The sequence below is a fragment of the Pangasianodon hypophthalmus genome, chromosome 2, assembly GCF_027358585.1.
Source record: "Pangasianodon hypophthalmus isolate fPanHyp1 chromosome 2, fPanHyp1.pri, whole genome shotgun sequence".
NCBI classification, from domain to species: Eukaryota; Metazoa; Chordata; class Actinopteri; order Siluriformes; family Pangasiidae; genus Pangasianodon; species Pangasianodon hypophthalmus.
In genome coordinates, this window is record NC_069711.1 from 28,154,777 (window position 1) to 28,182,084 (window position 27,308).

The window sequence follows — 27,308 nt, forward strand, 5'->3', positions numbered from 1 at the left end:
TTTAACCCTTATTCAGCCAGCATAAACATTTTCCCCTTGTCACTTATATTCAGTCTGAAAATGTAATTACGCATAGTTGTGCTATTGATGTTATTATTTTTGTATTAATAGAAATTTGGAAGCCGTGGAAATTGTTTGTCTTGTTTTAAAAAGACACCAAACACCCTAAATTTGTATCCAAGGAACTATTTAATGAACAGAAAACTCATGTGGAAGGAGACGGGCGACGTCAACGGATGCTTTACGGCACATTCGACGTCATTACGTAAACGTCATAACTAGTTGTTTTAGCACTTCCGTATTTTTCTTGTTTTACACATTTGGGATGTGATCTGAGATTAAAAATTCTCAGATGACAGTAAAACTACTGATAATCAGATGCCGATGATTTTTATACTGAAAATACGTCATTAAAGCACTTTAGCCAATCAGAACGCTGTGGCGTTTTAAATGTCCACATAGGTGGCTGTTGTTCGCTCGGTTTCTGCGGCATGCACAAGCCCCGCCCCTTTGTGTCAGATGCTCTGTGATTGGTCCGTGCTCTGTGCACTCGTGAGCATTTTGTTTGAGTGCCTTACAGTTGGGCAGTGGCGGTAGTTAGTAGACGCTGCTGATACCCGTTTGGTTTTATTTTAGCTTCTTTTTTAAATTAAAAATTTGTGTTTTTACTCTTTGACCTCTTTTCACATGTAACAAAATTCTCTATTTCACTGCAACGACACTCGCTATTTTTTTGCCGACCTAGAACAAGCTGAATCAGATGGGAACCGAGGAGAGAGGTGAGTCGCCAACGGTTGAATTCCAAATGGCTTCCTATAGGATACATCGCTAGCGCCTATTGTAGTAATAGCCGTTATTTCCTACCGTGTGTAGTGTGCCTATATAGTGAGCAGTGAGCCATTTGGAACGCGACCACTAAAATGTTCGGTAACATTAACGTCCGTTACTACAGCCGACGCTACCAAGTTGGTAACACAAGCTTGGTAAGTTAGCCACAGGCTAACAAGGGAAGTAAATATCATGGGTTTCGAAAGTGTTGCGTTACTTCTCAGTAGTTCTTTGGAATAGTGATATTTTGTATTTAATGAACTCTTAGAGTGTTTATTTGTTAATAAGACCAGCTAGCTAAACTCATCCTGCTTAACTAAGCCAGTGTTAGCTGTTACACCAACATTAGACACAAACACTGTACTAACACTAGTATCTTATTGCTGGCTAGCATTGCTTGTTTTCTCTCAACTACATCAGAATGTTTTTTTCCCTTAATAATTTCACATTTAAAATACTTATAACATCATGATGATGGTGGACATGACTATGAACAACCATCAGCTACCACTGTTCTAGTTAAAGTTATTATTTCTTTATAGCTATTATAGTTGTATTCCTAATTGACTGGTCACTTATATTTAATTTTTTTTAATTATGCCAGGCACTTTATATATGTATCTTCTTGCTCATTTCCTTCTATAAAGTACAATAACTTCAAACCAGGACATACAGTATAATATCACTTTTTATCAAACTACCACATAAAGTATAGCCTCAAGCAGCGATATGCGGGGTCCAAGCACTCTTTACAGATAGCGTCCCTTGTGAGCAGAGTTTTGGCACATTAAAGGTGCAATAGTTCGTATTGCTTGTGTTGATTGTGTTTGGATAGCTTTCCTGTCAGTCATTTTATAGAGACTCCAGATCTCGGTCTGAAATCGGCAAGAGCCCAGCGCAGCCAATTAATTCTCCTGTGAGCCAAAAAAAATCACTCTGTGCTTCAGAAAAAAAACTTAATGACAAGGAAACTAGTGAATTCACTGTGAAACTAGCGAATCTGGAATAAACACTCCCAGTGCTGACAAAGCTAACGCACTTTTAAGCCGACTTGGCCTGATTTTAGTGTTTCCAGCAAAAATCACACATCATAAACCAATTCTGTGGTTGTGAGTTGAGATCGACGTGACGTAGCTCACCAGCGGCTGATTTAGTGCCCTCACAACAAAAACCAGCTAACGACAAAGCTCTGGCAGTGTCAGAAATTTTGGATTGAAATCTCAGTGACCGCTGCTGCGATGCTTGTCTGAAAAACACCAGTAGGAGGATGGCATAGGATTACACAAATTCACAGGGCAGATACAGTAGTAAATGAAACATGCTTATGGACAGAAAAATATCCTTTTTACCTCAAGCTCACCTTGAAGAATGTTCTTGTTTATGCGACAGGTCTGTCGTTAGAGGATCTTCAGTGTTTAAATTGACATGGAGAATCCATGTCCGTTGTAGTATTCAGCCAAGAGTTTATTGCGATCATCTCATACTTTGTGAAGATCTTAAAAGAAAACAGGGTAAAACAGAAACTACATAGTACAGTAAGGACGCCATATGAACATACTGTTTAAGATTTGTAATGGTAGTGCAATGTTAACGTCATGAAATGCCTGCTAAGCTTATTGGCTGATGGCGGCCATGTTTTTTTTCTTTAAGTAACCCAGTCATCATTAGAAATCCACATACAGGTTGGCAGAATGATGCAGTTCACCAAAGTTCAGCTCGATTGGGCTTACAGTTCAACAGTATCCTGATCATATAGAGACTCAAAAATTGGCCTCACAGTTCCTGAGAAACAGATGTATGAAAGTAACCACAACCCTTATACATGATCACGTCCCAAACACCATCTGATCCCGAACATGCTTTTCAACTTTGGTGCAAATCAATACAGTCAACCATGAGTTACAGCTGTTTGAGTAGCTTAAGCCCCCAGTCTAGGAAGAGATGTGTTTTAGTATTTTGAATTTTGTACACAGTATAGCTGGCTTGGATTCTGTTGGTTTAAAAAGTTCAGGAATACAAATTCTAATGAATCCATTGAATAAATATGATGGTACATATTTGCCTAAAGTGCTTAATAGTTGGCCACGTGAAATAACTCTGTGCTGCGATCATATAATCAAAGGTTCCTGGTTTTCAAATGTCTGCGAATTCCTCAACAAGATAGTCAGAATGATTGACTGTTTTCCCCTAACTATTTCTGTCCCTAATTACTGTAGTGAGATGAATTAATTAACAGGCTATAATTCTTCTCAGATAATGAGTTACTTGGTTGCCATGTAATGACAATCCAACCATTTGAGATTGTATTGTCAGGGACATACTTTAATCAAAAGTCAGTCCATGGCACAAAACATCTCACATAATCTGGACTGTCTTTTAAATCAACAATGTTATCAATTTAGAATAACGCTTCTTGCCGTTATTGTGACTTCCTGTATATCTAGCCCTGGTTTTTGTTGTTAACATGAATGTTTGCTTTTAATCTGAGTCATTTGTGATTGGAATTGCCTTCATCCAGTGATGTAAATGTGACGTTTGAACTAAAAGTGGCTTGCAGAGTGTCTCATAGGCTGCACAAGCTTAGCATCAGTGATAGTGTGCATCGAGGTTGTTAGGTCTGCATTACATAATTCGCTCAATAGTCAGTAAAAGCATTTCAAACTCTTCTGGCCTGAAGGCTTTCCCCTGGTGCAAAACTTACTGACCGCTACAAAGCACTAACACTGGAGACTCCTTCCATAAATGTTGAAGAAACATCTACATACAGAAATCTTCACCATATCAATGATTGTTTTTCATTCTGTCTGAATAAATATTAAAACATTCGAACAAAGCAGTATTTAAAAACAATAATAAGCAATAGTTCTATCATCACAGTACTGATGCTCTCATGTTATTACACGTACGGACGTAAATAAATTATTAGTATTAATCTAATGTATGCGTAAAGCCAAACCTCCAGCCCATGGAAAAAACAAAATCAGTCCATGGTATGAATTCAATAATAGCACAACTATATAGGAAAACAGTGGATCTGGCAACATTGGTTTGCATATAATGTGATTGATCTAGGAAGGCAGACGAATATAGAAAAGCAAAATATTGCGTTACAGATTACAATTATGTGCAATAGCTGTTTATCACTTAAACAGATTTTAGCTCCATATATATTTGATGTACTGATTTTGATTTTATTTTTATTAACTCTTTCACAGATTGGGTGGAAGTGGCCAATGATCTCATCTGCAAGTGTCACGTTAACCTGAGGATACAGAGGCTCACAGAGTGCGATGCCAGTGTGTTCGTGGCCTTATATGAAGCTATCTTAGGAGAAAAAGTTCCAGGTAAATGTATTTAAAAATGACATTTTTACCTTAATGTCTAGGTGTGATGGAGGACCAAGGCTTTCTAGCATCCAAAAGATATTCCACATGTTTGATATAAGTGAAAAGGTGCTTGGACTCTCTCAGCTCGGGCTTTCAGAACGAACAGTTTGGATTTTCATCATATAAAAGATCAGTTTTGTCTTGATGTTTATTTTATGTCTTCTGCTTTAGTGGGTCAGTGAAAAAGAGCAGATTTTAGGTTTACAATCATTCATTCACCAAAAGAAGAAATGTTACAGAGAAATGTCTGTGTGTTATTAAAGAAAGGATCATTATAAATAATAGAGAACACTTCAAATAAAAAAAAATAATAAAAAAAAAAACATAGTGGAGGTTGTCTGAGATTACCTACAGAAACAGAAGCTTATTAAAGTTCTACTTTCAGTTCTCTGGAAACACTATTTCCTATAAATTTCCTGTAATTTAGTGTCACTCGAAGGCATGTTATTTCATTTTTTTTAAATCACATATTAATTTATAATTAAATATATATTTAAAAATATTTATTAAAGTGATATTACATGCAAGTTAACAATTTCTAATAGGCAGTAACTGATGTCATTTTTCCCCCTGTGGCTGAATTTCAGATTGCCTTTTATTGGGTTTTAAATGAATTATTTAGGCTCTTGTACAGCATAATTTTGAAAAAGGAAGAGATGAAAATGGATCTCGGGTCATCTCAGGGTGCTGTCACATATGCAGCCTTTAGTCAGTTAAAATCGAACCCTGGTGCATTTTAATCCTCTGTGGGAGGAGGAGCAAACTGTGTGTCTGAGCGAGATGATTGCAGTGAGAAAGGGATCTGACCCATTGCAGGAAGCAAACAAACATTTGTGTTGCAGGATTTTATGTGTGTGTGGATGTGTGTGTGGATGTGTGTGTGGATGTGTGTGTGGATGTGTGTGTGGATGTGTGTGTGTGTGTGTGTGTGTGTGTGTGGATGTGTGGATGTGAGCTGCTAAACTGAGCCAAAGCCAGAGTGCAGCAGAAATACAAGGAGTTTTGGATATTTGGGCTGACAAATGAAAAGAGGAAATTAACACTTGAAGCATAGATACACACTTTTAAATTTGTTATTACTAATTATTTAGTTAGATAGTCATGTGTCCTCTGTGCTCAGGTGATACATGGTTTGTGTACGTGTATATATGTACTGTGTATGTGTATATTTGTGTGTGTATGTATTTATGTATATATTAGCACGATTTTCACTAGTAGATAGTACTATGACAATATTATAGCAATATCTTGATAAATTATGAGACCAGACGCAGCTGATGGTAAATTTTTTTTTTATTTATAAAATATTAACATTTTTGCAATTTTTTTTCACAGTTAAATATTTATTTATTTAAATATTTTTAATTTATTTCAAAAGTTAATTCATTTTTGTAGACATGAAATAGTCCACTGTGTATCATAGAACTGCCTTTAAAAAATGTTGTCATGTTTTTGTCATATTGCCCACACCTAATTAGAAAAAAAAAAAATAAAAATTATAAAATATTTCCGACCAATGAAACAAGTTTTATGAGTATGTTTTCCGCCCTGCGTGCCCTCCAGCTAAGATTTTTTTGCTTTTTGTTTGTTTAATTATGTGCCGTGTGAAACCAAATCAAATAGCAAACAAACCCAAAGGATCAATTTCACTCAGATTCAGACTCGACAAACAGAGTAATAGGTGTGACAGCACCCTAAGAAATATAGAAGCTATCTGAACGTCAATAACAAAATCATGACTGAGTGTAAAGCGAGAGGAAAGCAAATCTAGAATATACTGTATTCTCTTTGCTTAAGAATGTGACTTTTTTTTTTTTTTTATCTTCCATTGGTTCTGTGCCATATAGACTTATTAATATTCAAATGCATTTAATTGCTAAAACTTTCACTAAAAATTCAAATGAAATTTTATATTTTCTGCCTCATTTTTTTCAGATTACATCGTTGCGCCCAAGAGCCAAGAGGATGACATTCACAACATACAATCTGTGATTGACTCGCTGGCCTTGGACTATCTCCAGATCAGCTTATCTCACATCACAGGTGCAGACTTCTATTATTGTCATGTTTGTGCCTCAATCTGTTAACACTAGGACTGTAACGATATAGTCCGGTCATGATTCGATTCACAATACTGGCTTCAAGATTTGGTTCAATTTGAGTCTCAGAATATTTTAAACAAAACTTAAATTAAGAAAAATTATGACTCAGAAGACTCATTTTTTATTTCTGAATCATAAATATTGCAAAACAATGTGCATTTTTGTCTGTATGAAACTAAATAATTCAGAAATTGCAATGAACAGAGATTTAATATTGTAAACAAAATGTACTTAGGTTTCACTGTATTGTAAAAATAAATATTATATATTCCTTTATTTATAATAGCAGCACTGGAGATGTCATTTTAACCAGACTTAGAGCTCCAAAGTCGGCTAAAATGCCACATTTCCGCAGCTGCTTTCTCAGGCACTGTAGATTGCAGCATTGCGGCACTGGTATCATTTAAAAGCTACTGAAGAGACGTGTTAATGGTTATAATGTGGTAGTGTAATATAACCTATAACGTCTTTTGGTTGCTGTGATCTGGAGCTGTCACAAGTGCAGATGATTTCCGGTAATGGTGCTGGTTCTCCACGAAAGAATGCGTTCATGTGACCAGCTTGCTCACTAAATATTTTAACTCTATGGGTTGCACAGATGGGAACCTCTGGGGTTCCAACAGTGCTATTGCATTAGATTCATAATTAATAGAATGCTGATTTCCCCAATGTGAATTGCACATTTCCATGATGCACAATGTCACATTTTTGCATCCCAATGCATTGTGTACCTTTATTATTGTCAGGTTTGTGTGTCAGTCTGTTAACACATTTTAGAACAATCCCATGTAGACCTCCTGTAGCTGCTCATGATTTGAAGGGTTAATCAGGTGAAGCAATGGATATGTTTGCCTGGGGCCTCAGCGTGTTCTGCTGTGTACATACTCAATAGAGCCTCTTGTTTTAGAGGGAACATTGCTGCTTTTGTACAGAGCCAGTTTCTGAGCCTGCGGTTTTTGTTTGTCGGGCCAAGCTGCTGTCAGTTGCTGTGTTTTTTTTTGTTTTTTTTTTTTCTTTTTCTTTTTCTTTTTTTCTTTTTTCCCCTTATTATCATCTCCAGTGGTCCAATTCCTGCCTCTCTCTGTAGGTGAGAACATTGTGAGAGGAGATAAGGATTCCATCCGTAACCTTCTGGAGATCTTCGATGGGTTGCTGGAGTATCTCACGGAGCAGCTCAGTGAGGAAGAAGAGCTCCCGAATGGAGGTGAACACTTTTCTCTGTTTTTTGTTTTTGGTTTATTTTTGGTTATGTTTTTGGTGTTTTATTTGTGTGGTTGTTTACCATTCTGCCTGGGCACACTGTGATTCAGCATGTGTGAGATTGATCTGTGGTGTCTTCTGTCCCGCTGATCCACTCTGTATTTCATTCATAAACTCACCCACATGCACCCACATGGATATAACCGGCTTTGGAAGCAGCTCAAGCAGAGATTACCGGCGGCTGTTCGGGTATTAAATGATCTCAGCGTGCTGTTTGCCAGGTCATTTCTGACCCTGCTGCGACCCAGTGGATGGCTTTGCCTCCCTAATGGGCCTGGCTCAACTCATTACCTTGAATGATGAATGTTAGGGAAGCATTGATACTGAGTATAAGTATTTTAAAACTTTATTTTTGACTTTTCATTTGGTACTGACTGACAGTTTTTTTTTCTTATTATTATTATAGAGATTATTTACTATCATCATTTCTCCAGAACGGTTCAGCTGAAAATTAAATTTACACAATCTTTCACTTTTCTCACACATTTTTTTTTATCACCTCAACTGTAGATAATCAACAACAACAACATGTTTCCCGTCAAAAATGATTGAGCTGAAAATGAAATTTACACAGTTTGTCACTTTTCACTTTTTTTTTTTTTTATCACCCCAAAGGTAGTTGATGAGCAAAGACATGTTTGGTGTCTTGAAGTTCGCTTCTTTAGTTTTGCACCGGATCTAAGTGCAAATTGGAACTCCATTAATATCTCCATTATATTGTTCTAGACAACTTCTCAAAGTTGGAAGATGGAATTTTGGAAAGCTGGAAGTCATTGATGATAATAATGATGATAATAATAACTGGATGATACATATATAGACTCTTTCTGCTATATTACACATTTTTTTTTATTTAGAAATGCTTAAGTATAGTGTTTAAAGCTATAATTATGTATTAATTTATAGAGGAAAAATGTAGATGAGATAGATGTCTATTACTTCTTAGCTACATTATTCTCATAGCTTCAGTGCAAAAATGAAATGAGAGAAGTAAATGCAAGACACCAAGGGTGCCTTTTTTTAAATTTTTTTGAAATACTGGTGCACATGCAAAAAAAAAAAAAAAAAGGCATAAAATCATATTGTTGTAAATTTTTGGTATCTTTATGACCAGTGGTGAAGGTATTAATGTGGTTCAGAGTGGCGTAAATGTAAAAAGGATCAAATCATTTAGTCTGTTGTATTGAAGAAGCCTGTTCATGTTGAAGTGGCATGATTTATTTAGACATCTGCGAAATTGGGTTGTAAGAAATGGGACAATTTGAACAACTACAATTTGAGATATTAGTTACAGCTTTATCTCTGGTTGTTACAAAGCACTGGACACTGGAGATTCCTTCTAAAAATGTTGAATAAACATCTTCCTCTGGAAAACTACACCATATCAACAATTATACATGTACACAAATTCATCAGCACCTCCTGACCCATCAGAATGGACCATTCAACAGCACTGTGATGTGGTTTATTCAGTGTATAACAGTAGAATACATAGATATGATGGCTGACACTTCTCAAATATTTGTTTTAGTTATCGCAGCTTAATATTCAGTGTTACATAGTGTAAGTAATGTCGTCATTATGTAAACAAAGAGCCCTGTGTTAGCATATGTTGTCCTTATTCAGTTTATGCCTGACGGGTCCTCATGTGCTTTGTCGCTCTCTTTGTCCCCACAGAGCTCAATGGTACGGTCCACCCTGCAGGAGCACAGGAGCAGGATAAAGAGGAGAAGATGTCTCAGATCTCTAGCACACAGTGAGGCCTTCACACTACACGTACAAACACAAGGAGAATAAAAGAAACCACATAGCTGATGAACGTTTATTAATAGCGCTGTGACATTTTTGTATCAGCGCTGCATTATTTGCAATGACAGCAGAGCACAAACCGGTTTTAAAATCCTGTTGACATGACAGCTTTGTGATTTTGGTTGAGTCAAACAGTATGAGGAAGCAGGAACCAGTTTGTTATTTACAGCTCCTACATTTCATTTGAATTCCTGGAGTCTCAAAAAGTGCCAGAGTGAAGATGATTTTTGTGACCATAATTATAGTAGATGTTATTTTGATATCCCACCCTTTAACAGTTTACCTCACAGGATCAGTAAAATATCTGTCAGTTTATATACCGGAAATATAGGAATGTTCTAACTATAGCAATACCAACTTAAATTAATAATGAATGAAAGCTAGTCAGTCGTGACAACGTTTAGCAAAACCCAAAAGGCTGTCATTCACTGTTGGGTAAGATTTCGGTGCTGAAGTTAGACTTTACAAGCAAGCTGCAGTGAATGTCTAGTGAATGCTGTGGAACTGGTCCCAGTGGTGCTGTAGCTTTTTACTCCATTAGTCATAATGCACAGTCTGGAATGGCGACAAAAAGCACATAAACCAACAAGTGAAGCTTTTCAGAGATTCATGTCTACATTAACACAATTGGAAAGGTCTCAGAGCAGCTTCACAGAAGTATTACAGGAAAATAGTCAACGACGGGGTGGTGTGTTGTGACCCAAAGCCAAAGCAGAGTTACTGTTACCGACTCGAAGATGATTATTTTCCAGTAACAGCATATCTAGAGGTGTTTTATTCCTCTTATACCTCAGCAATTTGGCAACAAAGACAATGAGTAAATAGTTCATTAATTAATATTAATGATGATTTTTATCTATTTATAGCTATATTTCATGTTGCATAATGTCTGTGAGATAAGGTAGTTTCTGTTTTCGCTTATATCATAGCAGCTATAAACAGTCATTCCCTCGATAGCCTCTCTTTTTTTCCCCCTCCCTCTTGATGTTTGGCATCGCAACTTGCCATGTTATCAATAAACCACAAAATCCTGAAGACTCTGCTTACAAAGCTCTGACACTGGAGATTCCTTCCATAAATAAACCCTTTACAGAAAGCTTCACCATGTCAACTTTTATACTTTGTATATTTTAGTTTGCTTTGTTGAATAACAATTTTTTTAATCAGTTTATGATTTCCTGTAAATGAGCGGTCACTATAGAAACGATAACATGTTAGCACGAGCATGTTAATATAAACCTGTGATTTGCCTGGTAGCTGAATTTTATTGAAAATTAAACATCATCTGACCAAGAGAATTTGAGAAATGAGGAGAAAAGTACTAAAACAGTTACTTCAGTAATACTATAAGACCTGATGGAACAAATGATAATGTGAAATAGAAGAAAAATGGTGCAGTTGAATTACAATACCATAATAAGACAAATAATCAGAGACTACAAGCAAGAAGACTAAAAACATAAGCTTATTTTTATGAATATGCGGTCATCACAGGTTATCTGTTGGTCTGTCTGCTTTTTCCCCCTTTACATTTTCCTCATTTCTTCATCATCATCATCTTTATTTCAGTTCTGCTGTCCAGTCCAGTAAATATTCCCTCCATTCCTGGAACGGGGACGAATCGGAGTCAACCGCCGAGCTGATCCGGTTGGGCGATTCGGCCCGTACATTCACCACAAAGCAAGAAGGTGCTCACGATTTCTTCTCAAGCCAGTACTGATCAGCTTTACTACCTTCTGCTTTATTTACTTTTTTGATTCCAAGCTAGAAACTTGGAAAGTCTTACAGGAGTATAGGATGCTAGGTCTTGGAAGATGGGATGCTGTTGTCAGTGTGAAACCAGTAGAGATCTTTCTACTATATTTGTTAAGGCAGAAAATCCAATATTCATGCTTGACAGCATTTTTCCACCTTTGCTTCATGCTTCTGAGCAGTAGCAGACACATTAGATGTGACTGGCTCAGTAGCTTAGCAAGGCTGAGCTCCCCGATTTCCATACTGTGGTATTTCAATCATCTGGTTAATGAGTTTTTTTTAGCACTCTGAGCAAGAAGTATTTTTCAATCTGAAATCAGAGATTTTTGCTAGTGATTAAAAAGTGATTATTATATGATTATGAGACAGCATGGTTTCCTCAACAATAGATTTATCACAAATGAAAACAACTGTAGAGAGTAAATTTTATAAATAAATGTTTATTTATAAAATAAATATAAATATTTATAAATAGAATTTATAAATAATTTACATATAAGTAATGTAAGGATTTACATAATACATTAATTTAATCAAGCTAATTTCTTAAATTATGTAAAATGTTATGTTTTTTAGTCACTTAATTAAAACTGTATTTATGTTTTAGAATTCATGGAGTCCAATTCTTAACTAAAGCTCAAGAAGTATTTTGTTCTAAAATGGCTCCTTAGGTGTAATTTTATAGCTACTGCTGTCAACCTTAGATGTAAACTTACTGATGAAACACTGGGATGCTTAACACCTTTTTATTTACTCTTTCAGTGCGCTCACACCCCCTGCCCTCAGTCATTTCTACTAAAAAAGCTCCCAGTGACCCCGACCCACTCACAGATCAACCCCCTCAGCAGATAGAGCCGTTCCACTCAGCCTTTCCTCTGCAGCCTCCCAAACAGACCACTCCACATCGGGCGGGGAGACCTCCGTCATCACCGCCTCCCACAGAGGATAATGCGGGAGACGCAGAGGGGACAAACGAACAGGTAAGACATCAGCCAGGGCTTTCATTTGCCTCTTCTGGATTGATGGATTGATTTACTTACTTACTTTCTTATCAATCAATAAATAAATAAATATTTGAACTGCCAATTCAATAGATCAAATATTTATCTGTTATATATGATTTATTTAAAAGTGAAATATAAAAAAACCTGTACAGAATAATTTATTTACCACCAATTTTTTTTTTTAATACGTCATACATTTTTTTTGTCATATTTAACTCTAACACCCTTTGTTTTACCTTTTGTGGTAAAGAATTGTATAATCATTAATGAAAGTGGTTATCACTTGAATTAAATCAAATCTTGCATTTGTTAATGATTGTATTTACGCTAGCAGTTACAGCCGCTATTTATTTATTTATTTATTTATAATCTCATATAACCAGAGGTGGTACACATATCGTATAAATTATAAATACTTTGCAAATTAATAAGACTTGTGCAATGCACATTAATTTTTTTTGTACACGGGTTATAGAAGACATTTTACAGAGACACATTTTATATAAATTTTAGTACAAGGAATTTCCTTTCCTTTGTCCATTTCAGTGCCAAGAATTCTACTTGTTCCATCATGTTTACACACTCGAGCTATATCGTGCCTCAGGCATCGGGACTGCTGATGACTAGCATCACGATGCATCATTGCCGCAGAGACTCCCGACCACACCCCTGAGTTTCCTACACACATAACCACATCTGTCGCAGCTGTGAGGACATCTGTAATGTTATAACATGCCTTAACAAAGCAACCCACTAGTTTAGCTTGATGTTTTCCCAAGTGCCTAAAGTCACACTTTCCTTGCTGAAAGGAAGCTCAGAGAAAGGTATTCCTGCACTGAAAGGGAAAACCATGCCTATTGAAACAACTCAATGAGGTCACTTCTGCTGTTAAGTGGTTAAAAGGGACTGTGGGTTGCGTCATAGTTTCACTCAGTGGTTGCGCACACAAACACCGAGCTGCTGTTGTGCATCTAAGAGCTGAGAAACACCCACGTCTGAGGCGGGTGTTTGGATAAGCAAATGAAGAGCGCGAGATGCAAATATTCAGGCAGAAGAGGAAATTAAGTCTAGCGTCTAGGTTGTGTCCTGTCTGTCACCATGCAAGCAAAACAAGTTATTGTTTTGTTTTCTGTTGACGTGGATATACTTTGAATATTTACACTTTTGCTTAGATCAGGATGTACTGTTTATGTGCAGTCACTGTGTGTCACATCACTTAGTTTGTATCTATGTTATGTTATATCTATGTTAATTTAGATGTTTTGATTTGGAACATGGGGGGTAGCATTTGCTGCCTCACAGTTCCAGGGTCCCGGTTCAATCCTGAGCTCAGGTTACTGTCTGTGCGTGTTTTGCACAGACAGCAGTGTGTGGGTTTCCTCCAGGTTCTCTGCTTTCCTCCCACCACCCAAAAACATGTAAGTAGATGGACTGGCTGTTCTAAGTTGCTCCCAGGCGTAAACGTGTGTGCGCATGGTGCCCAGTGATGGACCGGGGTCTCGCGCCCAGTGTTCCTGGGATAGGCTGTGGAACCCTCCACAACCCTATCTAAGTTACAGAGGATCCAGAAGCTTAATTAATTAATTTGAAAAATGTTTGAGGTAGAATTCAGTCCAGCCACATAGCTCAGTATTACTCAAGGGCCCAGCAGTGGCTCTCTGGCAGACTTGAGATTTGAAGTCGCAACCTCCCATTTGCTAAATTACCCCTGCTGACGTCAACTTTGGATTTAATTTGATACAGTTCACTGAAATATGTCTCTCTGTTCTCTCTTACAGAATGGTCATTCCCCTAAGTGTAATGGTGTTCAGACTAATGGGATCCACACTTCTGGTATGCATCAGCTTCATATAACCACTATGTTAACATGCGACATTAAGACACTGATCTTTTATTCTTCCATTTAATACAACATGTGTTGAACTTTTAACATCGATTTTGCATGAACTATTACTGAAATGCCTGTGTATGTTTGATTTATGCTTACACTGATAGAAGTAATCAGTTAATATTGCTCTTAGGTTGCAGTCATGATGAATAACCGTTTGTTTGTCTCTAGCAGAAAGCGAGAGGTCTGAGCAGAGTCTGAAAGAAACACAGCCTGAGGCTCCCAAAGCACAAGTGGAGGTGGGATATAGAAGTTTTAACATCTATGCCTAAGGCATTTACTTCAGCAGGAAACAGGAAATCAGAGTTACTACAGAATGTTTGTGTCACTTTCAGAAACCGAAATGCATTTACTAAAGATGTACTAAATGTGTTGTTTGAGGTGGCAAGAGCTGGAGCATTTACACTTTTTGACTTCTTCCTGTGATGACATGGGTGCATTACTATGAGAAAACTCTGGTACTATTTTCTGCTTTTCCATTAAGGCAATGGGCAGTGCCAATGCAAATAAAATTTGGACAAAAGAAAAGCCAATTTACTGAAGGGCGAAAGGTGTGGGATGTAAGAGGGGCAGATATTTTTATTTTACGTCAATATTTTGCATCCTCGGTCTTGTGAGCCATTAGAAAACAAAAAGACAGCACTGTGTCTTATTATTAAGTAGCAGTCTCACCTGACTTTTGTCTCGCTGTTTTCTTACTGTTATTATGCTAAAATTCTCTTTCCCCCCCTTTCTGCCTGATAGGATTTTCTTGTTAGCAGCCTTTGTATAAATACTAATGTCTTGTTAAAATTAGTGTGTGCAAACATTTACATTCTATTTATATGAAACCTTATCTGATGTGAAACTGGTCATCTCTTCCTCCCAGAGTGGTATTGAGGGAGCACGGCGTGTCCTGTTCCACACTCAGCCGGATGTACTGCTCCTGTCCCAGAGAGAGGACATGCACACACACAGCCATGCGGAAGAGGGGCAGAGTGATGAAGAACGGCTCCACAGCTCCGGCTCATCGTCTGGAAGACGGAGGAGCTACAGGAGCAGGAGGTGGGGAGCTGAGAAAAGAATGCACTAAAATTAATAGAATGAGTTGAGAGCTAGTGAGGACATTTTAAACATGGAAAACATGCGACTCTTCATGTGTCTTCATTTCTGTTATATAAAATACTGCTAGAGACATTCTGAGATAAGTCTCTCTCTCTCTCTCTCTCTCTCTCTCTCTCTCTCTCTGTTTTAGCCTCGGGTTGGCCGAGGAAAGCGAGGACCCATTATCCAGACGCAGTCAGAAGAACAGACAGGCCGAGCAGGAGCTGCACGAGATGTCAGAGAAACTCGCTCGCCGTCTCGAGGAGCTCGATCTGGTGAGTGTCCTCAGGGCTTAAGCAGCAGTTACACAAGACTTTTGCCTCAGTGTCCTCTTTTTCCTGTGGCGGAGCAAAAAAATAATCAGTGATTATGGGTTATGTGAAGAGCGTGCTTTTTGTGATTTATCCTGTCTGTCCATTTATAAGTTTGTCTCACTCATGCAGATGCTGAAGAGGGCTCTGGGGGAGACAGGGAACGAGTCAAAGCCTGCAGAGGAGGACAAACACTCCCACCACAGTGACAGTTTCATGGAGTGCAGACGTGTCCCCAGACCCACAGGTATTTCTTGCACTTCTTTCTGCTCTAGCTTTCGTCCTTCATCTTTTCAGCAACCATAATTCCCAAGACATTGTGATGTGATGTTATGGTATTTCCCTACACAGATAAGGCCAGTGTGGACAGACCTCCTCGCACACGCTCCCTCTCTCCTTCTCCTCCTCCTGTATGTCGTTCCAGTCAGAGCTTGCTAGAGGGCGCCCCGCTCTCAGACACGCGGCAACACACGGCCCGGAGGCGGCACGACAAGCTCCGACACATTCAGGACCAGCGCAGGAAAAGCCAGGTCAGACAGAGTCTAAATAGAGCAGAGGATCTCCGTGACCTACTGTGCATTTTCATAAATACACCAGCATGTATAGCTTCGATGAGTTGAATCGGGTCTGTTTAAGATGGAGGAAAAATCACGTTTTATTTAATAGAGATTGTGCTGAGAATCACTGTGGGTGAAAAATATGTGACAGATTCATTCAAAAATGAAATTTCCACACATCCTTCCTTATTCCAAATGCATTTAATCAGCCAAGATATGTCTGGTGTTTGAAGTTAACTTAGTTAATCATACCTCTCAAGAGACATTGTTTTCCTTAAATTCAATATTTAACAAAATAAAGATACAAATTTAACTGGAACAATTTGGCAATTCCTCCTACAAACCTTAAAACCAAGCTATGTGCTGTAGAAGAAAGTGATTATGACAAGATAGGATTGTTGTACATCCTTTTGTTCATCTTTTGTAAATAAGCATGTAATATATATATATATATATATATATATATATATATATATATATATATATATATATATATATATATATATATATATATATATATATATATATATATATATATATATATATATATATAAAATGCGTGTGTGTGTGGTTGCCTGGGAAAATCCTTCACATGGTGAAATTGAACTGGAAACTACAGACAAGATTTCATTCTGGATGAAAGCATCAGACATTTGGACAGCTGGTATCTGTTTACAAACTGAATGCAGGAACATAGCCTAGGAAACTTAAAAAAGTAAACGAAGCATGCAATTTTTCATAATCTTTGTCTGTTTGCCAGAATTCAGCCGCAGTGATACCCAGCGGGATTTCTCAGATCACCACTCATACATAAATGTCTCATATATACTGCATCAGAAATCACATAAGCACTCTGCAAACTACTTACTAAACTACTTTCTTTTGACTCTGAACATGTATTTACCTTTCTACCACAACTACTAATTGCTTTGCTAGCAAAAGTTTAGACACTTTTGGGGGGAAATTCTGTAAATTTAATTATTGCTTTAAACTGAAGTCACATCTGTCGTCTATTTGTCACTGAATAACATTTTGCCTAGGCTTGGGTAAGTACTTGCCTGAGTATTATGGAATTATTATTTGGGTAAAGAAAGCATCTTTTTTTTTTTTTTGCTGTGTTTGTGGTGTACTGTAGCAGTGTTGTCTTTCTCCTGTTGGCCTCTAGATGGTAGCTGAAGCTTATGAGGCAGAGCTGAAGAACTTGGATGAGCAGCAGAGAGTAGACTTGGCCATCGAGAGACTGCGAGCTCAGGAGGCTGTAAGTACATCTGGACTATATATTTATACTATCCTATTCATAAGTTGTACTATATGCATTATATACTTTTTTTTATATTATTAATACTTTGTCTATATATTTTGTACTCAAAAAAGCTGGTCATATTTTGAGAACATTATTTATATGTATAAGTATATATAAATGTATAAAATAAATGACTATGTATTTAAAAATTGTTTAAAGTTAGTCCATTTCTAAGTAAATTCACTTTGTTGTTTTGGTGTTTGCATTGTGTAAATGTAATGTGGACAGTAATGTTGATGGAAATCTTTCATGTCTTTGTTCATGTAGGAGCGGGAGTACAGGGAAGCCATACGTAAAGAAGCATCTCGTGCATCAAAATCTCTTAACTACAGATCTAAATCGACGCTTTCAAGCAAGAGTCCCCGCTCCAAAGCTGCAGCACCCAGCCGACCACGGGCCCAGACCCACAAAACAGCCCCATGTAAGCCCTCTAATCCTCCTCTTCATATCGCAGCACAGATTGGAAAGTTGTGTTGTGCCACGTGCTGTATTCCTGTATCATGCAAGCGGCTGTTTTAAAAAGATTTTCACCCTACACAGAGTGGTACGTCTCCTCTGTGCTACTATTTAACAGATGAAGGTGGTATTTAGGATGCGACTGTGAGAAGTAAACTGCATTACCAGTCTTTCCTGCAGGACTTCATGGAATTCCTTACTGTAAAATAGCACATGCATTGTAAACTCTTAAATATTATTCTTTGCACTTTCATGTCCTGTTTAGCCACATGTGGCACATTTCAAGACTGATTTTTTTTTTTTTTAGTTCCTTGGCTGTGGCTCCTGGACCCTTTTTAGTGACCTGCTATTTTTAAAAACTTGCGTCTAGCCAGTAGACAATTATTAAGTCTTATGACATGGCATAACCAGCAGAGCAGAACATTTCTGCAACACTTTTATTCTGACACAAGTGACTAGTCAAAATTGTTGCAGGTGTACACACTCATCAGCCACTTTAACAGGAACATCTGTACCCCTGCTCATTCATGCAGTTATCAAGTCAAGCCAATCATGTGACAGCAGTGCAATGCATACATGCACATACACGTCAAGAGCTTCAGTTAATATTCACATCAGACATCAGAATGGGGGGAAACAAACTTAATCTCAGTGACCGTGGCATGGTTGCTGGTCCCAAACGGGTTGGTTTGAGTATTTGAGAAACTGCTGAGAAACTCCTGGGATTTTCACACTCTAGAGTTTACATAAAATGGTACGAAGAACAAAAAAAACCATCCAGCGAGTGACAGTTCTACGGGGGAAATTCCATGTTGATGAGAGACGTCAGAGGAGAAATGTTTGGTGTTTTTCCGATCTCTAGCTGTCCAGTTTCAGTGATATTGTCCCCACTGTAGCCTCAGATTCCTGTTCTCGGCTGACAGGAGTGAAACCTCCTTTTGTTGCTTTTTGTTGTAGCCCATCTGCCCTTAAGGTTTGTGTTGTGTGTTTTGAGATCCTTTATGAGTTATCATAACCTTCGTGCCAACTCGTACCAGTCTGGCCATTCTCTTTTGAGCTCTCTCATCAGGATAAACTTCAGAATTAATAAATAATAAGTAATTTGGATAAGTTAACTTGTGTATTAATTGATGTTTGTTTAATTGATAGCCAAATACATCTGCATTGATTGTTTATTCAATCCGTGGCTAAAAATAAATCCAAATAAATGATCAAAAATTAAATTACAGCATTTTTCAAAATATTACTAAGATACTGAACTCTAGTCTTGCCTCAGTTCTGAATTTTGCCAGTTAACAACTGCACATGTGTTCATTTAGGAGTTGGTTCATATCAGTGATTGCATCTTTAATTTTATTAATTGATGGTTTGAACCCTAGTTAATGCAGGTATTGATTATTTGATTTATTATTGAAAAAAAATACTAATGAATACAAGTGTTAATTACTTTGTTAATGTCACTGGTGGTGTATTATACAATATAAATATCAGTTAATTTAAAGCATTACCAGATTATTAAAAAAAAAAAGAAGTGTTTAACCCTTGGTGGAAACACGCCTTTGATTGCTGCTCCTGCAATTTCAGCATTCTATATTTAAATTGAAACCAGTATTTTAATAAATGTGCTTAGAGAATGAAAATGTGTGTGTGTCCGTGTGTATAGTGCGGGTGAAGGAGAACGACTTGTTGCCAGCTCTGTTGGATGACTTCCCTCCTCTGCAGTTCTCTCCTCACACTCTGTCCCGCATGTGGAAGCAGCAGCTCCGGCAGGTCGACCAGCTCAGTGCTCTGGACAACCAGCACAAACACACACGCAAACACACCAACCAGGTGAGAACAAGCACGAAAAACTCACACACACAAACTCACCAGCAAGGTTCGAACAGTTTGCACACACTCAGTAGGGTTATAGTCACTGTGAAATACTGTAAGAATCGATTATTTTATTATTATAACCAGCTCTGTTGAATTCTTGAACCTGATTGGTCAGAAGGTGTTGATTAATTTTGTAGAACAGCAGCTCTGACAGTAGTGCCAGCTGTAATTCAGATCACAGGTTTATACTAATGCGCGTGTTCTAATATGCTTCGTTTTGTATAATCATTTCTGCAGTGAGAGTTAATTCACAAGGACTTGCATGCTTCACATAATCTAAGCCTAATGATAAACAAATAATTTATACATATATAGATAGATAGATAGATAGATATAGATATAATTTCAAGAGAGAGGGAGTGGCTGTTTATAGCTGCTATAATGTAAGTCATAGTAGGAACTGACTTGTCTCATGGATGTTCCTCAATGTTAACTATAAATTAAAAATGCAACATACCATTCATAAAATAATTTAAAACTTGTAAATTAAATGTTGACAGATGGCATAACTGTGGTATAAGAGAAATAATACATTTATTGACTTGATGTTATTGGAAAATACTCCCATACTCCAGTACACCCATTGCTGCTTATTTTCCTATAACAGCATGCCCTTAAGTGTTTTATTCCTTAGTTATTGTAAGAACTTATTAATTTAATGATATTGTACTATGTTATGTCAGTCACAGAGCTGTGCTAGTTATTAAAGCTTCCTACTAGTGTGTTGAGTTAGAATCAATTTTTGGAGCTGCGTATGTGATTGTACTAGACACATTCACAATTCTGTTTTTTACAGGTAGAGGAGGCCCAGAAGAGACACGACCTGCTCGTGGATATCATCCGCAAAGAGCAGGAGCACAATCGTCGCCTGGTGAGCACACACAAGCACAATTTGTGTCTTTGTGAAGCAGCTACAGTTGCTATGTCATTTAAAAAAAAAAAAAAATCCCATTTTGACTTCAGCAGTGCTTTAAAGAAAGAAAAGAATGTGCATCTTTTTTCTGCATCTAACTTGATCTCTGTCTCTCTGTCTCTCACAGAAGGATTTCAGAGAGAGAATCCAGCAGCAGAGGTCTGCGCAGAATAAGCTGCGGGAGCAGAGGCAGCAGGTGGCCCGCGCCCGCAAATACCACAGCGATTACCATGTGCAGCTGCGCGCTCGACTCCTCCGAGCCCGCACACGAGAGGAGAGGGTGAGTCACACTTCAGCTATGGCTCCCTCTGTTCAGCACTCTTAATCAGGAGGATATGAGGAATAGAAATCCCTAACTCAGCACTTCCTTAAGTCTAATTTACTGAGTACTGACTCCATAAAGCAGAGCATGTTAATCCACACCTTAAACTCTCATTCACTGTTAGAATTGCATCATTGGGCTAATGTCAGGATGAAGATAAAAGGCTTCTAATCCTTCATAAATGGTCTTATATATTGGCTATGCATAGCACATCACACAATCAGCAGCAAACAGTGCTGCTAGCCAAGTACCCATGTATCATTAGCTCCTGTTGGTTCCAGTCGTGAGCAGGTACCAAACACAGCACAGCTTTAATCATTTGTACAATGAAAGCACATCTCCAGTTATCTGGTGCAAGTTCTGCTACTTTGGGCATTGGGAGAAAGTCTGATGTGTTGCTTTGTGTCTCTGTGTGTGCGCAGATGTTTCGGCAGGTGTTTGAGGAGGGTCTGGAGCATCAGAAGGCCCGTCTGAGGGAACAGCGTGCGTGCGCTAAAGAACAGCGTCAGGAGCATGCACGCAAACACAAAGACGAGATTGAGGCCATGGAGAACTACTACAAGGACCAGGTAACTACTTGTTTCCATATCTAACAACAGTTTTGTACAGAAGGCTTCACATTGATTGGGTTGATTATTGACTTCTCTACTCCATCCCTTCATCCATCAATACCACCCTAAGCCTACTGCTGACCAGATATTATCTGAGAGTGGACAATTCTCAGAACAGCAGTACCACTCACAGTGCTATTATTGGCGGCTGATTTGGTTTTAGTTTAAGTTTGATCCTTTTGACAAAAACAAACAGTAGTTTTAGTTATGGTTTAGTCCTTTAGTGCTTTTTTGTGGAGTTAGCTGGCTAAAAACCACAGAAATATTATTTGATGAAAATTAAATATTTTGACATTAAATCTATGGTGATTTGAGCACTGCTACAGCTGTGAAATTTTTAAATTTGTATTGATTTGTAAAGTGACCTTTACAGTGCAAAAGGCATTATATAAATATAACATGGACCAGAAACAAGTTCAAATTTAATTTGACTCTCAAGTAACATTTGTCCTCCTTATCTCATTCATTCCTCAATTTATCTCTGCCCATTCAGTTTTCCATGCTGGCTGAAAGACTTGCCCTGGAGCGCCAGGAGATCCAGGTGCGGAAGAAAGCCCAGGAAAAGGTGAGTTATGCTTTGCTTGAAGCTCTTAATATCTATCAAATACTCATCTTTTGTTCAGAGTCCTCCCCCTGTCCATATATCACATGGCTGCTTTTAGCAGGTGGGTGATTTAAAAAAAAAAAAAAAGGTGTATATATATATATATATATATATATATATACTATATATATATATATAATCATATTGTGATGCTTGAGGACAATTCTATGATACACAATATGTATCACATAAAATACATATAGCACAGTCCCTGAGTTTATCCCAGAAGAGTGTAGTGTGACATAATTTATTATAATATTGATATTATATTGTCAAGCACTAGTTGCTTTGTTTACTCTTTCTCCTCTGGTGGTGGTAGGTATGGACAGAATACGTTCAAGAGGTAAATTATGCCACCTCCTCCATCTCCTATGTGGGGATTTTTTTGTGTGCTAAATAAACCAACACTGTCATGTCCATGCCTCTATTATTACATCCACTGCTTTTCTTTATTAGTTCGCTATTTGACAGTTTGCTATTTCAGGATGCTGCAAAAGCTGATATACAAAATACTCGAGAAAATTCCCCCTTTGAACCCTGTACATTAATTTCAGTCTCACAGCATGGTTATGATTGTAAAATGTGTTGTAATGTTTGGAGTAACATCTTACCTTTTCATTTAGCAAACTCCATTTCCCTAAATACTTCTTTTTTCCAAGGTGTTAAACTCTCACAGATATTGCCTAACGTTAATCCATTCATACAGTAATGTACAGAGCTAACGTTATAGAAATAGAACTGAAGTGTGTGTATGTGTGTGTGTGTGTGTCATTTGCGATTAATGTTTACCCTCCAGCAGCAGTTCAAAGTTAGTGTATCAAACCTGGCAACATCCCAGTGTCATATTCTGCACATTCTGCACAGGTACAGGTGTAACCACCACTGACTTTTCTTTCATTTAGATCTTCGGCGGTTCAGCCTTTCACACCTTGCAGTTTCTCATGTCTCGAATGTGTGTTGTGTCCGTTTGTGATCGGATTTTGTAAACAATATAGTTGACTAGGTGCTTAGTAAGTGCATAATAAGGTGGTGCATTTAAACTTACATTTTATTCACTTTTTAAATAAATTGTACGTGTACAGCTTTTCTTAGGTACTCAAGCAAATTAAAGGTAAAAGTATGTTTTTCCTAGTAAGACCTGCATTGTTTCCTGTGGCTGAGTCTGTAGTGCACTTTACAGAGTCTACAAAACCACTATATTATGCCATATGTAGGGAGCAGATGTAGTGAAAGTAAAGACATTTTTGCTCAAGTGAAAGGCACCAAGACCCTGTTAGTAAGTCAGCTTGCATGTGTTTTGCACACGCAAACCTGCATGTTAGATGAGAACTGTAGCTCAATATAAACATAAAAGAGCATAAAACTGTCCAGGGTATTAATATTTTTGCCATATAAATCATCTCACCTTACATTCGTCATCCTGGTTTCCTCTTTCAGGCTCTGCACAAGATGAAACGGGACCTGAGGAGCAAGATGGAGCGAGAGATCAACGAGTTGCAGAAGATCATCATTCAGGACGACGAGGAAGACTACTTCCGTGAGCTGGAGGTGGAGCGGCTGCGCAGGCGTGTGCAGATGGCCTCCTTCCAGTACGGCGCGAGCTGCACATACTGACTGCAGGCCAGTCTAGGGACCAATCTCAACCTACACTCACCCTAACACCAGGCTGGAGGCGTTTCCACATTCACACACGCAATCTCTGCGCTGGATTATTGCACAAGGGCTTCTGATGAGCACATTTCTACACGATGCGTCCTGTTAAAGCTAAGTAGAGGAATCTCGGATAGGGACAAAAGTAAAATCGGTCACTTTCCTTAAAGACATTTTGACTATCACACTATGCATCACAATATTTAGTTTGGTCAGTGAGCATGTACAAGAAATGGTTTTCACTCATAACTTTATTTAAATACCAAAATAAATCCTTTAACAAGGAAATGGAGGAATTTTAAGGTCCAAGCTGCAGCTTGTTACTGTGAGTCACAGTGATCAGTTTTAGAAATGTATTAAGGCATTTGTGCTGTAATTTTACTGCAATATTTGATGCACAAATTAGGGGATGCGACAATATATACATCTATAAGATTTAGATTTCCCAATATGCAACCAATGAGGATTATATATAAAAAATATATATATAAAAATAATTACTACATTGCAATACGTAGAAAAATGCCTTATGTCTAAATGCCTTAGCTGAAGCCTTGTTTCTGTTATTTGTTTTTTTCCCTACTCCTACTCTCATATGCCGGAAACTGTGATTGTGATTCAAACTGAGCGTTATACATTTTTCATATGTATTTTTTTTTTAACACCATTCCACTCCTAAAGACATGATTACAATGGCATGTTGTGCAAAAGTATGATTTGCATAGCGTGTAAATAATTTCTCTCTAGTTATAACTGCATAGTAAGCTGATAATCTCCTGCATCATTTACATGAGCAGACGAAACCATGCATAACATTCAAATTGAGATTTTCTCTAATTACCTGTGACGCACTATGGTGTGTCAAAGTTCTTTGTGCCAATCCTGAGGTCCGAGAGTCGCCTAACTATCTGTTCTCACAACACCACATCCTGACTGTGTTTAGTTCCCATTCAACAGTGTAGAATTTATTATAACGACGGTTTCTTCGTTTGCTGGGTTTTATTATTAAATTCAAACAGGTTTTAAACTAAAGTAACTGTTTAGCTGCTATTGTTTCTTATTGGAACTTAAAAACAGCTGGTCGGGATACAGCAATGCTGATGTCAGTGTCTTGTCCTTGCGAGTGTAAACACAGGGTTACTGTACTGTTTAATGCAAAATGTTGTTTTCTATTGTGAAACTGTAAATCAGATCAGCTCCATGTAGCTTATGAGGCATATTTATTAAAAGAAACTGGGATCTGTTTAAAAAAAAAAACATGTTGTATGTGGACACTAAATCACTGGACGTCTTTGAGAATGTGGAGTCCTGCGTATGACGAGTCCTCCATCTCAAACACACTGAACCCTTTACTTGCTGCTAACACCGAGTCTTCCTCCATCACTAAACTGCTGATGCAAGTCTAAATGAACCTGTTTTTCTTATTTTTTCCTTTTGGTGTTGATAGAAAAGCGATTGTGCACCTTTCCACCCTGACGTGGACCGTTGATTATTAGGTTGCTGTTAATAATGATCTGCAAATCTTTTTAATTATTTTATTTTTGAATTTCTCATTGCTGGATCGGTCTTCCTAAGTGTGTAAAACCTGTCATAAGTTAAATATTTATTAAATTGCATAAACTGATTTTGTTCATTTCATTCATTTACATCCTTCAGTGAAACGCTGTTAATTACCGTATTTCCCAAAATATAGGACTGATTATGTTGTGCCCACTTGCAGCGGAGGCTACAAATAAACAGTGACACAATGTATATTTTACAGCAATCTAGTGCTGACATTTGCATATTTTTCTAGGTAGTAAACGCAAATATTATAGCCATCATCAGAATAAATTAAAACATTAAACCAACATGAAAATGGGACACACAAACAGTTGAAGTTAATACACGTGTAGGATAAAGACATTCAATTTTTTCGAAATTTTTCCCAACTCCAACACATTTCCTGTGTTTAGTCAATTAGTGTATCTACTTTATTTCCCTAAGAGGTCATTTCAAATTAATAGCAAATTAATTAATTTTTTAATTTCATTTTTTATTTACTGTATCAGATTTTGAGTGGGTCAAAAGTTTACATACACTTTGTTAGTATTTGGCAGCATTGCCTTTTAACTGCTTGAATCAAACTCTTGGGATAGCCTCCCACAAGCTTCTCACAATACTTTGCTGGAATTTTTGCTCATTCCTCCTGGCAGAACTGGTGGAACTCATTCAGGTTTGTGGGCCTCCTCACTCGGACATGCTTTTGCAGTTCAGGCCACAAATATTCCCGGGGATTCAGGTCAGGGCTTTGTGATGGCCACTCCAATACTTTCACTTTGTTGTTTTTAAGCCATTTTATTACAACTTTGAAGGTATACTTAGGATTACTGTCCTGCTGGAAGTCCTAGTTGCAGCCAAGTCTTGACGTTCTGGCTGTCTTAACATCTTGAGGTGTTGCTTCAGTATTTCTAGATATTCCTCCTTCCTCATGATGCCATCTGTTTCTGTAGTTTTCCACCAAAACACCCTCCACATCATGATGCTGCCACCACCGTGCTACACAGTTGGGATTTTGTTCTTCAGATTAAATCCTCACTCGTTTTCCTCTATAACCAGCACTGATAATTATGCCTAAACAGTTACATTTTTGTCCTCTGAAAGGCTAGGTCTTCATCCTGGCGATCATCTGCACACTTCAGTCTGCATTTTTCCTTTCAGAATAAAGTCTGTTAATCCCTGAGAATTCATTTGTGAGTCTTTCCTGAACGATGCAGTGTCTGTGTGGTCCTGAGATTTTTATATTTGCATACACTTGTTTGTATAGATGCTTGTGGTACCTTCAGTTGTTTGGGAATTGCTCCTAAGGAGTAAAGCAAAAAGGCACTGGCTCTAGGTAGGCCCTTAAATACATCTACAGCACTCCCAATTAACTCCTAAATATGACAATTGGCCAAGCAGAAGCTTCTAAAAGTCATTAGTCAAAGTCAAAGTCTTTTCTGTAATCTTCCAGCCTGTTTAAGTGTTAGTCAGCTTGGTGTATATGTAAGTCTCTGAACCACTGGAATTCCGATATAGTGAATTAATGCTGAAATAAATCTGTCTCTAATGGATTGTTTTGAAATCACCTCCGATGTGGACAAAGTAGATGAACTTTGTGACTTACCAAAAGAAATGTTTGGTAACATGAAATGTGAATTGAATTTGAATGTCTTTAGCCTCAGTGTATGCAAATGTTTCACTGTATTTATCAACTGTATTTGTATGAAGATGTACATAATCTAGGGCTAATAATAAACAGATTAGAATCCTGTTGTTATTTAACAAATAAAGCTGTATAATAGTTGATAAGAGGAATTTTTCTCTAAATAGACTTTTACTTAATATTTATGGAAGGAGTTTTTGGTGTCAGTGCTTTGTAACAGTCAATAGGTTTTCTGCTACTGTGCTGCAAAGTGTTCACAAAAGAGGAGTTTGCAGTTTCTCGGTAGCATGACAGGCAGCATATTTTTGTCTTAAGAAAAAAGAGAGACTGTGTGGGAACTACTGTTTACAGCTGCTATAACATAAGTGATAACTGGAACTAACCTGTCTTGTGGATGTTCCACAATA

General features: G+C 37.7%; 1 protein-coding gene across 2 annotated transcripts; it reads left to right on the plus strand.

The window, feature by feature from the left end:
• Positions 1-542: 542 nt before the first annotated feature.
• On the plus strand, positions 543-25,341 carry LOC113538412 (centrosomal protein of 95 kDa). 2 transcript variants are annotated; one of them, XM_026933455.3, is made up of 21 exons: positions 543-779; positions 4,044-4,172; positions 6,150-6,257; positions 7,404-7,520; positions 9,254-9,332; positions 10,955-11,073; positions 11,903-12,120; positions 13,923-13,977; positions 14,204-14,271; positions 14,901-15,076; positions 15,267-15,390; positions 15,559-15,673; positions 15,778-15,956; positions 17,149-17,241; positions 17,554-17,707; positions 19,406-19,572; positions 20,414-20,488; positions 20,658-20,810; positions 21,275-21,421; positions 21,957-22,028; positions 23,505-25,341. In XM_026933455.3, the coding sequence occupies exons 1-21, from the start codon at positions 761-763 to the stop codon at positions 23,679-23,681; spliced, it is 2,544 nt and encodes an 847-aa protein (XP_026789256.3). In that variant the 5' UTR covers positions 543-760; the 3' UTR covers positions 23,682-25,341. The 2 variants fall into 2 exon arrangements, with proteins under 2 accessions (XP_026789256.3, XP_026789257.3); XM_026933456.3 differs by having other exon boundaries at positions 14,207-14,271.
• The last annotated feature ends 1,967 nt before the right edge of the window (positions 25,342-27,308 follow it).

Coding starts and splice junctions, on each gene's coding strand:
- LOC113538412 (XM_026933455.3), top strand. Junction 11,074..11,902: donor ATTCACCACAAAGCAAGAAG/GTGCTCACGATT, acceptor TTACTCTTTCAG/TGCGCTCACACCCCCTGCCC. Junction 15,391..15,558: donor GTCTCGAGGAGCTCGATCTG/GTGAGTGTCCTC, acceptor TCACTCATGCAG/ATGCTGAAGAGGGCTCTGGG.